Source organism: Perognathus longimembris, chromosome 8, assembly GCF_023159225.1.
Source record: "Perognathus longimembris pacificus isolate PPM17 chromosome 8, ASM2315922v1, whole genome shotgun sequence".
Lineage (NCBI taxonomy): Eukaryota > Metazoa > Chordata > Mammalia > Rodentia > Heteromyidae > Perognathus > Perognathus longimembris.
The window spans coordinates 58071768-58087401 of record NC_063168.1 but is presented as its reverse complement, the minus strand read 5'-3'; the positions used below and the strand labels follow the sequence as shown (position 1 = coordinate 58087401).

The following is a 15634-nucleotide window of genomic DNA, read 5'->3' as shown; positions in this document are numbered from 1 at the left end:
CTTCAATCCTCTGTAGCAGACAATGATTTCCTGGTGTGATCCTGACCATACAAACTGAATAGGAATCTGAGAATAAATGACACTCACAACTTGTTTTCAGCCAGGTCCCCTGGTGCTTCATTCCTAGGTTACTTCTGAGTTTGAGACTCTTCGCCCTTCCTCACTGCTAAGGAGCACCTCTCCAGTTTGAAGGACCTGTGTAATGGGGCAGCTCCACATGTACCACAGGGTCCTGCTCCTCACATGATCAGATAGACTTGGAAAACAGTCTCCAGTTTGTGTGTAGCTATTGATAATGATCGAATAATCTTGCTCTTTAGTCTCAAAATTACCATTATACAGCTCAAAACTACCATAAAAATGTAGAAAAAAAAATTCCCCCAAATTATGATTACAAAAAAAAACTCCTTGATATTCAGTATTTTTACCTGTTTTCTTTTTTATATTAATTATTTTAAAATATATACTATATTAGCTTCCTAGGCTGCCATTAAATAATTACTACATGCTTGGTAGCTTAAAACACTAAATATTTTGTTCCTCACAGTTTTTAGAAGCCAAGGTCTGAAATTAAAGCCTTGACAAGAAAGCCTTGAGCTCTTCCCAAGCTTTAGGGCTGATGGCCATCTGCAAGCCACACCCTGGATCTGCAGCATCTAAATGAATCTGTGGTGTTTAAGGGACCCGAACATGACAGTTGGTTAAAGCAGCCCAACTCAGACAGATGCAAGTTCATAGGAGTTACTCCTAGATGAAAGTGCTTTTCCTCTTTACTTCCTGTTTCCTCATAGTTAATCTGCAAAGAATGAAACTGCCTGTTAAGAATCAGCCTAGCCAGGTGCCTGTGGCTCAAACCTGTCATTCTAGCTACTTAGGAGGCAGAGATTTGAGCATCTTAGTTCAAAGTCAGACCAGGTAGACCACATCCAAGAAACTCGTATTTCCAACTAACCAGCAAAAAGCCAAAATTGGATGCTTGGCTTAAGTGGTAGATCACCAGCCATAAGCAAAAAAGCTGAGCAAGAGCTCATAGGCCCTAAGTTCAAGCCCCAGTTCTGATACCAAGATAAGATAAATAAAACACCTTAGCCTATAGAATACTATTGTTGTTTTGTAATCTGGTATAATGTGAGCCTCTGTATTTGAGATAAGAAAGGAAAGGAAGGAAAAAGGAAGAGAAAAATTAATCTATTTTGGCCACAGCTATCAGAATGGTGTATGATGATGATATTGTCCATATGTCTACTCTGTTCTTTGAAATGTATCTTTTGGGGGAAAGAAGTCCATTTTCTTTTGATACTTTATTTCTTAAGTTTAAAAGACCTCCCATACACTCTGTGAAGAATAGAGCCTACTGTTATATTACTTTCTTGGAAGAACCAGAGACTATTATCTTGCAATTGAGCTACATGTAACCTGATTCTTTGCCTTCTTAGTAGAAAAAAAGTAACAGTCCATCAGACTGTGTTCATCACAGTAGTAGCAGCCATTGCACAATGAAAAGCTTGACATACAGGAGGCCCACATTTGAGAATTTACTGTTTGAAATTTGAAGTAGTCTCTGTATTGATCCACCTTCTTTCTGACCACCACCTCTCTTTGTTTAATGAGCCCTGTAAAGAACAAGGGTAAGGATAAATGAATTATTACTATTTCTGTTAAGCAGATAAAGGCCATAAAGTATGTTCTCAATGGAATTTTTAACCTGACTGTGAGGGAGGGTTGTATGAGCAGGTAACAGTGAGGGGAAACAATGGGAAATGAGTCTTCAGAATAGATATATCCCCTCATTCCCTTCATCAATGAGAGGCTATTTTGGATTAATAGTCTCTAATTTGGAATGCCTTAGACCATGGATAGCTCATCTTTGTTGATCCTTCTATCCACCCCCCACCCCCCCCCTCCGCCCAAGCTACCACCCCCAAACAGTACTGAATGGGCATTCAGATTTCTGGGTGATTGAAAACAACAGGCCAGATGGTGTAAGATAAGCTGTAAGGCCTTTGACACTATCGGACCAGACTGGTTCCCTGCGCAGGACCCAGGGCTAAGAAGACAAAAGTAGAGCCAGAGACATTCACCTTCTACTTGATAGTTATTGGCTCCTGAAGACAGTAGCACTTTCCCACTGTATCAACAATAACCCTTTCTTGGCCAAATATATGATTCCTTTTTAAAAAATGAAATTACAGGCAGAATCACATATACAATGAAGATAGTAAGGTAGTAATTACACTTTGCCTTGGGCATATATTTACAGATTTAAGTGTGTGTGTGTGTGTGTGTGTGTTCTGTATAAGTACCGTGTGCTAACCGATTGCGCCACTGGAGCTCTGTGTGTGTGTTCTGAATTTACAAGATTATAATGTATTTATTTTGCTAGAGTTGGCTGCCACAAAATGAATGGGAGAACCTACCTTCTGGTTTAATAGACCTATTCATTAGGAGTGAACAATAAAAGGAAATTTATAAAATGAAAATAATTCAGTATAAGGTTATAGCAAACTTGAAAAGCCTGTAATCCTAGCTACTTGGGAAAGGCCAGGGTATGAGACCAGCTCGGGCATAAAGGTTTGAAAGACCATTTCAGCCAATAGCAGGGCTCAATGAAGCACACCTGTTATCCCAGCTGCAAGAGAAGTACAAGTAGGAGGATTGCAGCCCAAGCTGGCCCAATCATAAAATGAAATCGTACCTTGAAAATAACAAACACAAAATAGCTGGAAATATGGTTCATGTGGAAGAATGCCTGCCTAACAGATTCCTCTGTGTGTGTGTGTGTGTGTGTGTGTGTGTGTGTGTGTGTGTGTGTGTGTGTTTCTAGCCTCTAAGTGAAGCATTATTGAGGTGCAAGGAGGTTAAATTATTGACTAGGTATAAAACCAGGCCAGTGTGATGCTATAGCTCTTGTTCTTACTATTCAGCTGTGAGAAAGTAGAATAGTATCGGGGAAGGCTTTCCTTAGAGAACTGACTGCCAGCTAACTATGATTTTTCAGGAGACTGTGTTTGTCTTTGACTCATTTTCTACAGCTGTTTTAACAGATATGATAACTCAAGGGTTGTTAAAATACTTCGGTGTGACTGTGTGCTCTGATAAATGCTATATAGGCAGGAATCTCTTTTGTCTACCAGTGTGCCTACATGTCTACAGCTGTGGCTGGCACATGAGTAAGCGCTTTACAGACTACATGTTGAATGAATAATGCATGGCTCATACAGAGTAGGTACTCAGTTATGTCTAAGTGCACAATTACTCATCTTCAGTCCTCCCCTCAGAGCATGGGGGATGTAATGTGCCAACTCTGTTCACCTTTATTTCAGAGGCTAGAAATTAGTAAAGTCTGCATGTGCTGACACATCTAATCTTTTCATCTTTTATCTACTCCTGTCCAGGGGTTTGGGCAACATCTAAGCAAATTTGCTGAATCCATCAGTAAGACAAAGTATACTTATCACTACATTCTCACATTGAATTTTAAATATTTATTAAGCAAACCTTTATGTACACATGCTAATCTGTAGTTTGTGTATATGTAATAAGAAAATCTTGTGTATACTTTGATCACATGTGGGTTCATGTTCTTACGATAAAACTCACATTTTTGTTCAATTTAAAATCTCTATCAATAATTACTAATAATGAAATAACCATGAAGACATGGTCAAAACTGCCTAACATCGACTTCTGCAGATCCAGAAGAAACTTGCAGATGTCTCGTCTGCTGTGCGCCCTCCAGGGTCCTGACTCCCCTAACTTCCCAGAGTCCTGGTTAGGCAACGAGGAAAGCAGAAGGATAGCAACAATTGAGGAGGAACTAGAAAGTGCCTCCATGCCTTGCTGTCCACAGAGGGCTGCATGTATCTACCTGAGACACCGAACCCAGAACTCCAGCCTTGAGATGCACCAACAGTCACTGGTAGAAGAGCTAGCAGCTAGAGCTGGCTTCACAAACCAGAAATGAAGGTCTAGAGGAGGAGGGAACCCGTCTGGTTAAACTAGAATTCCCTAGAACTTATGTCTCCTCATTCTCCTTTTGCCTTCTAGGCTGACCTGTGTTTCTCAGGTCCTCCTGGTCATTGTCTATAGAGTGACTAGACACAGGTTGAATTTCTCTCAGATCTTGCCTTGATGATCTGTTAATGCACCAGTGTTGTCACACTATGGAACATGTCAAATATTTTCATTCCATCTGGAATATTAAACTTAGTTTTAAGATCCAGAATACTAATGATCATTGGAAGGGAGACACCTGAAAAGGTTCACACATTTATAAAACACCGAAGTTCAGGAGATTTACAACATAGACGTGAAAATAGATGGCTCTAAAACTATCTGTAAAAAAGCAAATCCAGGGGCTGGGGATATAGCCTAGTGGCAAGAGTGCCTGCCTCGGATACACGAGGCCCTAGGTTCGATTCCCCAGCACCACATATACAGAAAACGGCCAGAAGTGGCGCTGTGGCTCAAGTGGCAGAGTGCTAGCCTTGAGCGGGAAGAAGCCAGGGACAGTGCTCAGGCCCTGAGTCCAAGGCCCAGGACTGGCCAAAAAAAAAAAAGATTAAAAAAAAAAAAAAAAAAAGCAAATCCAGATAAGATAAGCAAGATTGTTGATAAAGATACCATTTTTATGTTTACCTTTCTGTCTGAAGAATGATTTTTTTTTTTTAAGTACAGGGTGTTTTATTGTTAGAAAAAGATTAAGTGCCACCTTTGCCTTATTTTAAAATACAAGATGGGGCAAGCAGACAATGACCATACAGCACAAATAGTCAGATTCTACTCTTTTTTTTTTTTTTTTTTTTTTTTGGCCAGTCCTGGGGCTTGGACTTAGGGCCTGAGCACTGTCCCTGGCTTCCTTTTGCTCAAGGCTAGCACTCTGCCACTTGAGCCACAGCACCACTTCTGGCCGTTTTCTGTATATGTGGTGCTGGGGAATCGAACCCAGGGCCTCATGTATACGAGGCAGGCACTGTTGCCATTAGGCCATATCCCCAGCCCCTCCGATTCTACTCTTGATGCCAATAGCAGATGGAACATCTGTGCTAAGCTTAAAATGTCTAAAGTGTGGGTAAAGTAGTAGAGAGGAATATGTGTCAGCTACTAGTGCTAAGGTCAGCCCTCCAAACAGCTGTGCTTCTCTACCATGAAAGAGGAAGGAACTGATGGTTAAGCAATAAACTGTAGTGTGTGTGTGTGTGTGTGTGTGTGTGTGTGTGTGTGTGTATGTGTTTACATATACACACACATAACAGACTTGGCATTTTTACCAAAGGATGAGGGAATCTAGAGAAAGAAGTGAGGTGAGAATAACAGCCTACACTTAAAGTCACCTAAGCTTTTAAAGGTGATTACACCCACAGACAGGAAGGATGCTAGTACCCAACAATCCCCAAAACATGTACTTTCTGTTTCCTGGCTACATCTCAAAGCACTTTACAGCCCTTATCCCAGGTGATCACAAATCCACAGAATGGGGAAGGTACCAGGGTCTGCCTTTACAGACAGGCTTAAAGTGAAAAGGCCTATGTTGTGAAGCTGGTAAGAGACAGGAATAGAGCTGTCTGACTCCACCAGTTGTTCTATAACAACTTAAGCCAAAGAAAAAGTGAATGACATTCCAAGTAGGAAATGATAGTGATTTCTCTAACAAAGTAGTTGATACTGTTTGAATCTTAGTGCCAGTTGGTTTTAAGTGACTCATACATAAACTTTTTTCTTTTAGCTGAAAGATATCTTATTTATTGGTATTTTTAGACTACATATGTCTGAATTAGTTCAAGACTGTTCTTCAGAGTATAGAGACTTCAGCCAGTTTGCTATGTGTTATTATTAGCAATGTTCAGTTGCATGTCAGCACCAGAGTGGTACAGTGAATGATTACTTAGTTACTAAATCCAACTTCTTTCCTCTTAAGGTGAGATGGATTTTTGTTTTTTAACATGAAAAACAATGAATAAAAATCAGCAGCACTCAGCATTTTATTTGAACACAAATGCATGTTATATGACAGGCTACTTTATCTCACCAATGTATGTCATTAAATTTATAGATTTATATATAGCAAATAGAAACTAGATTTGTATTTTGCATCTCAGTTTTTTGAGTCAAGTGTCAAAATGAAATATAAAATAAATTATAGTTTTGTATGTTCTACATATATTTGGCTATGGAATGGGGAAAAACTGAAATGTTTCAAGCTCTATTAAAACATCAGTGGGTTGAAAACTACATTTGTATTATTCTGTGAACTGTATGCAGCTAGAGCTGATACTTTAGCTAGCAAGGACAGATCAGAACTTCTACACATTAACATGCATTTAGAGTCTACAAAAACTTCTTTCAGTTCTCTGATATTAAACATACAATTCATAAGGTTTTTGGTGTCTCCCATTATCAATGAGCTTTTCATGTTGGGTAGCACCCTTCTAAGGCTCATGAGCTTCAACTCATGACATGGTTGGAGACATTTCCTTCTGGATAAATCATTTGTAAAAGTCAGTCATTGTTATCAAACCTCCACTGATTTCCTTACCATGAGTACAATATTCAAATTTCCTTGGTTTCAATCTTAAGAATAAAAATCAGGATTTGAAGTATTAAGCAATTACTTTGCTCTTCTACTGGGGCCCAAGTAAGTATGGCCGTTCTAAAAGTGCTGGCTTTATAAAATAACAGTGAAGTATCAAATGTTCCAGAAGAAACAGTACCAGAACAGAACAGATCTACTTTCGAAGCCCCTTGTAAGTGGATAACTAAAATACAGCATCTAGGCTTGTAATTTAAGCAAATTAAGCAAAGGGATCTAAACATGTTTTTTTCATGATAATAGCTATCTTAATTTGCATGTTTAAATACCCATTGCCTTTAAAGGCAGTATAAATCCCTGATAATTACAGAGTTCTTTTGTTAATATAATTTCATCTTCATATTATTTTACTCTTGTTCTGATAAGTGAAGGCACATCTCAACTTTTGTCTTGCCAAGCCACACTTTTCCCTGTTCGCTCAAAGAGGAAGCTTACTTGTCTGGTGTCACGGGTTCTTCTGGGCCTGGAGTTCTGAGTAGGGTGGGGCAGAACCAAGCTCTTCCACATGCCTGGAATTGGGAGTTATCTCTTCTGCAGCAGTAGAGTGGCTCCTGGATTTGTGTTAACTGGAGACCTCTGTTAATATAAAATTATCAGGGTAGTAGATCACCATTCTCCATTCATCCTCTTGATGTATAAAATTAACACATTTCTAAGTTTGTGTTGCTTAAGGAAAACTCGGAAATGAACAGACAGTTGAAAGAGCCATCTTCTTCACTTTGTCTCTTGTTCCTCACATTATGGTATGCCTGTCATTCACTGAGCATTCATGCTCATCAGTGTCTTTACATTTACTATTTCATTGAATTCTCACAAACACTCTAAGAGGTACTTTATAGATAAAAGAACTAAGTGAATCACAGAGAAATTTAGGTAACTCATCAGGAGGCTGGCTGAGTCAGCATTGTAGACATTGTCATTGTCAAAGCATGCTGCTTCTATAATTGAACATGATAGTCTTGCACATACACACACACATGCCCTTTTCCTGGAGGTTGTCAAGAGGAAAAACTAAAGTATGGAGTGGCTTAGTTTCTTAATAAAACAAATTTTTCATAACATTTGGATACCAATTTCTCATGACTAGTTGATCAATAAGCATTAAGGACCACTTGCACGAGAAAGGCTGGGACAGATGCCTATTTAAGAACAGATAAGGTCCATTCCTAAAATTCTAAGTTGAATTGTGAGAGTGAATGAAGAAAGCAGATACAGCGGGGTAGCAGGCAGGTCAATGTGGGTGCAGCAGTGTGGATAAGACTGAGGAAAGAGGTTAGGCAGAAGCTGGGATTCGAGTTACTGCCTATAGAAAAGCTTGGAATGAATTATAAAAATGTGGATGAAATGTGAATATAATTGAATAAGGCCTGATGGTTGTTTCAGATCTAACACCACCTAATTCACACTTTAACAATGTTCTGTCTCTCCACATATTTGAGCCTAAGCCTTGCTGATGCATAAAATTTTGTTTTGCTTTGTTTTTGCCAGTCCTGGGGCTTGAACTCGGGGCCTGGCTTCTTTTTGCTCAAGGCTAGCATTCTAACCAGTTAATCCACAGCGCCACTTCTGGCTTTTTCTATATATGTGGTGCTGAGGAATCGAACCCAGGGCTTCCTATATACGAGGCAAGCACTCTACCATTAGACCACATTCCCAGCCCCTTGCTTTATTTTTTATAACATAGCTCTTACCAAGTGCTGATCAAGACTGTTAGGAAACCAAGCTGAAACCTGGATTTACCCTAAGGTAAATCACAAGCAACAGAGACTGAAACATTTATGGAAGACTAGAGCCATTTGTACAGCATCCAGTCCAATGGGTTCATTGGGAAAGGGTGAGCATGGTGGTGTAATATGAGAGTCGTTTCATTTCTTTTGAAGTAAAACTTACACAGAAGGAAATACATGTAAGTTAAAACATTCACTATGATGATTCTGACAAATATAATACCATCTAATCCACACTTTAAAGAAATTTCTGTCACCCCATAGGAAACCACTGATTGGATTTTTGCAGATTAATCCGTATTGTTTACTTCTGTAAGAAATTAAAGCCCTCCCCAAAGTCTCACTAAAGTTAACACAGTATGAAAAACACATTCAGAGATAGAAAGAACATGGGAACACAAGGGATAGAGAAGTTTAGGATATTGGTCCCTTAGAGGTCTAACTCTGCACCAAGACTTCTAATCACAAATGCCCTAGGCAGTGCCTGGAGGAAAAATCAAGCCAGATTTCTTCCTTCCATCCTCCAACATCCAACTGACTGCTACGACAAATTAGTTCTTCCTTGTAACCTTTTTGGAGAAGTGTCTTCCTCTAGCCCCTAGCCTCCTCTTCATTCAGGCCTGTTGTGTTGTACCAGCTGCTAGAATAATCTTCCTTCTAGCTCTACCCTAGTTAATCTACACAATTATCACTGCCTCCAGGTAAGCCTTGATTGTCAGTTTCAAGTCCTGCAGTGACTCTTCACCATTTAACATGCTTCTTTACCCCCCACAGTGGTCTGACAACAGGAGGGCCTGAGGGCTGTGCCTTTAGCCTGCCTTCAGTGCCCCATTACCACTGAGCTCTCTGCTACTGCTTTACCTGCCTGGTCAGCCCCTCCCTCTGAAGTCCCCTTCTGTGTCACTGCAGGCTTGGAGGGACCTTACATGTGCCTTTCTCCATGACCATGTTGGAAATATCCTGAGGAAGGAAATCAGGACTGCCTTACTCCTCTCTGTGTCTAGAATCTGGCACGTGACAGCTAAAGACAACCCCTAAGTGAAATTACTACAGAGGATGGTGTCTCAAGTCAGAGTCTTATTAAAGCTTGATAAGTTTTTTTCAAACCTTTTTAAAAATGAAAGCATTCTTGTGATCCTGACCAGTTATTCAGATATCCTGAAATGTTCTTTCTAGTAGTTAGAGAAATTTGAATTAAAGATGAGCGAGATGGGTATATTAAACGAGAGGTGTCAAGGTTGCAAATCCCACGGGTAGAAGGGGGTCTATATGCCTGAATGTGTATCTCAAAGCTGACTTCGTATTGATCCATTTAGTTCTTTGTTGGCAGATGACTGTTTCTGGGAATTAAGATAATTTCTTTCTAAAGGTCTTGGTAGTAATTAACAAGCAGGAAAAAAAAAAATAACAACTAAAGATGACTAGTTAACATTGACCCAAGTGCCCTGGAACAACAGTATTTATAGCCTCTATTTGTTCAGCATGGTTCACTCTGTCCTGATTTGTCAGTGTTTCTGGTTCTACCTGGCAGTGTGAATCAGCATTTCCATCCAGTTGATCCTTGTTAAAGCCAAGATATTTTTATCTCTTCTAAACCTAGGTAAGAACCTTGATGCTGTCCACGATATCACTGTGGCATACCCTTACAACATTCCTCAAACAGAGAAGCACCTCCTGTGTGGGAACTTCCCCAAGGAAATCCACTTTCACGTGCATCGGTACCCAGTAGACACCCTGCCTGCCTCCAACGAGGACCTTCAGCTCTGGTGCCACAAGCGGTGGGAGGAGAAAGAAGAGAGGCTGCGTGCCTTCTACCAAGGGGAGAAAAACTTTCAATTCACAGGACAGAGTGTGATTCCACCTTGCAAGTCTGAGCTCAGGGTCATTGTGGTCAAGTTGATGTCTATACTCTACTGGACCCTATTCAGCCCTGCAATGTGCCTGCTCATATATTACTATACTTTCGTTAGGTGGTATTTCATAGTCGTCATTGTTTTCTTTGTGCTGCAAGAGAGAATATTTGGTGGACTAGAAATGATCGAACTTGCATGTTATCGTCTTTTATACAAGCAGCCAAATTTAAATTCCAAGAAAAAGGAGTAAGAGGGGTGAGTTCGCAATGTGAAAACCCTAGGGATATTTTAGAAGTAGTTCTCGGCCTTTGTAAACTGAGATACATTTTTGCATGACTATGTCAAATGTTTCTTACTATCATTATTCGTTCAAGATATTTTGCACTTCATTTTGTGCAGAAAATATTGCTACTTTTTTTTTTAATCTCTGAATGTAATTTTGATGCTGCGTATATAGCAGGGATCGATTGGGCCAGAATATTATTAACAATCACCAAGCTGTTAGCAGACGAGGCACGCACAGTTTTCCGAATGATCCAGCCCTATTTCCTAATAGACTCCCAGAGCCAGAGTCTGAACTCACAAGCACTGGCCCACCACGCGCTAATACTTGACTGCCCATCTCACCTCCTGAGGTGAGCACCCTGCCCCCAAGGTGCCTGGGCAGGTGATGCCCAGACTCCTTCTTTGGGCACTGCCCTCATCCTTAAACCCACTCTATTTCTCTAGTGTCAGAAACTGGAACTTAACTAATCACCGAGAGTGATGTCCAGTTTGCTAGGAAGCGCTTTGTTCCTCCCAGTGTGTTGTGCTGACCGAGTATCAGAAGACCACCTGTGCCCTTTCCCATTGGAAATCACGAGCACGCGTCTCAGGGAGCAACCACAGGCTCTCCACTTGGAAACCCTCATTTGAATTTTTAAAAGTAGGAATTGAGCTTAAGGTCTCCATTCCCGTCAGTCCTGCATGCACAGAGCTGGCTTCCTTCCAACTTGTTGCCAGGTGTAACATTTTCTCCATTAAAAATGGTACACATGCAGTCTCATACTTTTTTAAAGGCACACTTTGAGGAACATTCTGTTTCTACAAACAGAAACTGTCTTGTGAAACATTTCTTTAAAACTTACCAAAAAAGGAAGGTTTATTGTGTGTTCCACGTGTTCATGGGCTCCTAGCTTCTACCATTAAAACAACAAAAATGCCTACAAACAGGGCAGTAATGGTTTTTTCCTGAATTAGTCAACCGTGTACCCCTGATGAACTGTAGTTTTAAAATACAAAATAAACCCTTTTCAATGATAGCACAGAATCTCCTTTTTTTAGACCTCTCTCAATGGTAATATTTAAGTCCACTCTGGACCACCATGATCCTTCTGGGGCTAAAGAAAGGATTGTTATTGTTTCCACTCCATTGAAGCTTTAAAAGGCAATTAAAAGTCAATAGCTGTTGGCAGATCTGTCAGTTTTCTTTACTCCTGTGTTGATACAGCCTCTAAGGTCACTTCCTGCTTTATGTACTCTTTGGGCATGAATGCCTTCTCTTTTGTGACATCCCATTTTAGCTTGGCAGTGATTTTTTACTCAGCAGTTGAATCATGCGTGGTCATGAAAGGTAAATACACAGGAGCTGGACCTAGCAGATTGTCTGAGAAAGCCCTAGTCGGACAGAATGCTGTTTTTATTGAAAGAGTATTAACTAGTTACTCTAGTGAAATGTACCAACTCCTATTTCAGTACTGCTCCTTCAAAGCTGATTTTAATCCTGTTGGGAACTTACTAATGAGTATGAATATCCCCAACTGAGATGTTTAACTTTGTGGACTTTAAGTTAAAAGAAATAACTGTTTTTCCTTTCCTTAATGAAAGAGTCTTCTATGTTTCTGTGAGACTTCCTTGTATTTAAACATGGAAATAGTTTAACTGTGTGATTATACTTGTCCCAGGTAAAAGAGAAAAGCCACATCCCACCACGCAGATAGGTAGCTCCCGTCCCTGTAGACTCCACGTGCTCTTAGGCAAGGTAGAACTCCCATCGGCTTATGGATCCTCAAACTCTACAGCTTTTAGATGAGAAAATCTTTTTTTCTCTTAAAACATGTTTAAGGTAAGACAACAAATATTACCTACCAAAAATTTGTAATTATAAAGCTCCAACACCAAGGAATATAAACATACTCTACTTGCTTCATAAATTAGAAATACCTTCAAAAAACAAAAAGGTCTCCTTTTTAAATTGCTTTTCAGTATGGCTTTTTAAATTATTCCATTTTATTAATTATTCGTTCTTGCCTCTACAGTTAGCTGTGTTAACCTGTTTCTTCTTTTAAAAACAACTAAAAGAACTATAGCTAATGATTTAGAGCCTAGGACTATCCTAAATGAGTACAAGTGTCTAGTGTAAATTCAGGAAACCTCAGTAACTGTGACAGGCCTCAAAAACACCCCCTGCCGCACTCGCATCCGTGGCCCTGGGCTCGGAGCAGCTGTGCGTCTGGCTCCCACAGGTCTGTGCCATGTGCCTGCTCAGCCTCTAACAGTGAACTTGGTAGACTTTGAAATGTTTGCAGTGCCACTTGTCTAGTTGCCAAAGGTACCATTCTGAAAGGTTTGAAACATACCAAGTGTGGTTTATTTATAACATGGACCAATTATTTAAAATATGAATCCAGAAGGAGGGGCACTGGCTAGGTGACAAGTTCTTCTCCCACACATCATTGATGAAACAAACCAAAGGAACTCCAAAACACAGCTGAAGAGCTTGGTAGAAGATTAAAAACTCACTAGATAAATATTTGAAAGAGCCCATCATTTAAGACTGCCAATAAAATCTTCCTACTATGCCCTCACAATGCAGATTCGAGAGGAATAAATAACAGCTTCCATTTTAAAATCACTTTGAGATTAGTTACTTTAACAGCACTGTGTCAATAATCTGTATAGCCAAGACTGAACTCTGCAGACAGGCAGACATTTCCATGTCACCTAGACTTCATGCTCTGGCCCAACAACAATAATAAACCCGTGCACTCTTACAATAAAGAGTAATGGAGAGAGCCTGTTGGTGTTAAATTGTTTACATTTCTTTATATAAATGATGTGCTTTCAGTGCCTTAGTTACGGGTCCTTTTATTTTTCTTGTTCCAAGAGTTCTGTAAATATGTTTCTTAGGTTAAGTTTCCCCCTGCTACTCACTGGGAGGAAAATGGTCTGTGAATGCCACTTGCTGGTTGGTAAACACTACTATATCCCAATGTGAGAGGAGAGCTCGATGCTAAGGTAGCGGTTGCCTTAGCGTTGTTTATACTATAGATGAGAAAAGTTTTGCCACACTAGGAGCTTCAGATTAGATCTGGCCCTAAAGTTGTCTTGTATTTACCTTAAATTCTTATTTCACAACAGAATCTTGGTTTTTATATTACATTTTTAAAGAGATTATAATGTGGAAAACACCAAGTTTTAACTAGAACTCACAGAATGGCCTTAGTTTTCAATATCTACTGGTATGTTTTGAGTTGTGTTATCTGTAATATACATCCAGAATAAAATGGCGTGAACTAGAGGTGGCAATGTGTGTTACATTTCTGTTTTTACAAGGATAACAGTATCTTGTGCTACTTGGTTCCCACTTAGTGCAGCCTTGCCCTACATGATATTAAGGAAAAAGTGGCAGCTTAGGACTCCAGGGGCATAATGGAATTCAGGACCCAATGTCATCAGAACAGATTTTCCTCAAGACACTTTGGTCATTCCATAGGGGTGAATGCCAGCTCTTAGAGGCATGTCTTCTCTCTGACCTCACTGTTTGGAAGGATAACTCCAAAAGTTAAGTCTTGGACCCAAACCTGACAAGTGCATAAAAATGTCCTTGGCAAAAGGCATGAGAACATCGCAGAACCTATTGTATGACCTAATGCTCACTGTGTCTTCAGTTCTCTAGAGAGCACTTTATGTGAAGCTTTGCTCTTAGGGAATCATGTGATGTCCCAAAGACTAGGGAGGTCTTGTAGGAAAACTGAATTCCATTCAAGCAGAGAGAGGGGAGAGAGAATAGAGTCTCTAGCCACCCACTCATCTGCATTGTTTTCATTGGTGAATCATCAACACCTTGAGCATTTGAAAATACCTCAAATGCCAACCGTGGACATAGCAACTATTCTGCACGTGTACAGAGCACTCTTTGTTCTCAAATATTTTAAAGTTACTTCCTGTATGTGCTTGACTCCCAAGACCTACATGAGGACAGGGTACATATCCTCTGGGTTCAAACCTCAGTGTTCGTTTCTGAACTGATCACTTCCTAGCAATACACTGTGGGTCCCATCCCTGAGTTACTCCACCCTGTTGAGCCAGGGCTGCAGCTTGTTCCGTGAACCCACAAAGACAGATTGAAAGAAAGACGCATTTTAAGACAAACGTCAGGTACTGTTACTGAGAATAGCATGAATCAGTGCTGAGTGGCCAAATGATCACAAAAATCTTACCAGTTTCTAAGCTGGCCAAGCCTTCCAGTGGAACTGGTGAGCGTGAAAAAAAAAGGGGGGGGGGGGAGAGAAAAGATCAATGTGTAGTTAAGCTACCTTTAGAAATATAAAATCCTTCAGATAGCGATATGGGTCAGATATGGTGGCACACACCTGTCATCTCAAGTAATTCTATGAGCAATCCACGACTGACCACAGACTTGGGAGCTTCCAATCTCTAGGCCTCTGGTCCTCATGTAGAAGGTGAACATCTGTCTTAGATGTTCTGGAATCCTTGGCTGATTTATTACTTGATTTCATTTTGTAAATATTAACCTTTTTCTACATGTGAGATTAGAACTGGGAAGGAAGCAAACAAGCTTTATTCTTGGCCTTCCAAACATGGGTGCTTATGTGACCCTTCAAAGTAATAATAATAACAAAATGTTTATGAAGCACCACTTTCCAGAGTGTGGCACCAACTAGACAAAATCAAAGAAGGTAAATTAGAGAGGACATCCTGTTTTAAGGCACAGTCTTGGCTCTGGTATGGAAATGTGGATGCTAACAGGACTGGAGGTTCCCCAAATACACCGGGAGGGCAGGACATCCACTCTGTGACCCTCTGTCCATTGCCCCAGAAGTCGCTGTGAAATGATGAATGAGCACAGCCCACCAAGCAGCCATTTATCCAGTGAAACTGCATTGCATGACTAGAGAAAGTCTGTCTTCCCTCCAACTTCTCATTCTAGAAGATTGAAATTGCAACTGGAAAATGACCTTTGGTGACCAGCACCTGCCAAGGAATGGGATAGCAGACTCACTTCCCCTGGTTGGCCCCCGGGGGTGCAGGGGGTGGCCCAGGCCAACAGCAGGCACTGGGCTTTGAGGAAGCATAAGATCACTTTGAACAGGAGAGAAGCAGAAGAGCCAAGGCTTCCCTGCCTACTTCTGGAGATGTCGTTGGTGCTGAGGCTACCCCTGAGTGGTTGGTCTGAGGACCAG

The 15634-nt window shown here is 40.5% G+C and overlaps 1 protein-coding gene across 2 annotated transcripts in view; it reads left to right on the top strand.

Annotated features, from left to right (window-relative positions):
- Lclat1 (lysocardiolipin acyltransferase 1) overlaps positions 1–13728 on the top strand; it is a 113323-nt gene extending 99595 nt beyond the window's left edge. For both annotated transcript variants that reach the window (XM_048353189.1, XM_048353190.1), the window contains exon 6: positions 9917–13728. In XM_048353189.1, the coding sequence (XP_048209146.1) occupies positions 9917–10419 (503 nt within the window). In that variant the 3' untranslated portion in view covers positions 10420–13728. The remainder of the gene's footprint in view (positions 1–9916) is intronic.
- The last annotated feature ends 1906 nt before the right edge of the window (positions 13729–15634 follow it).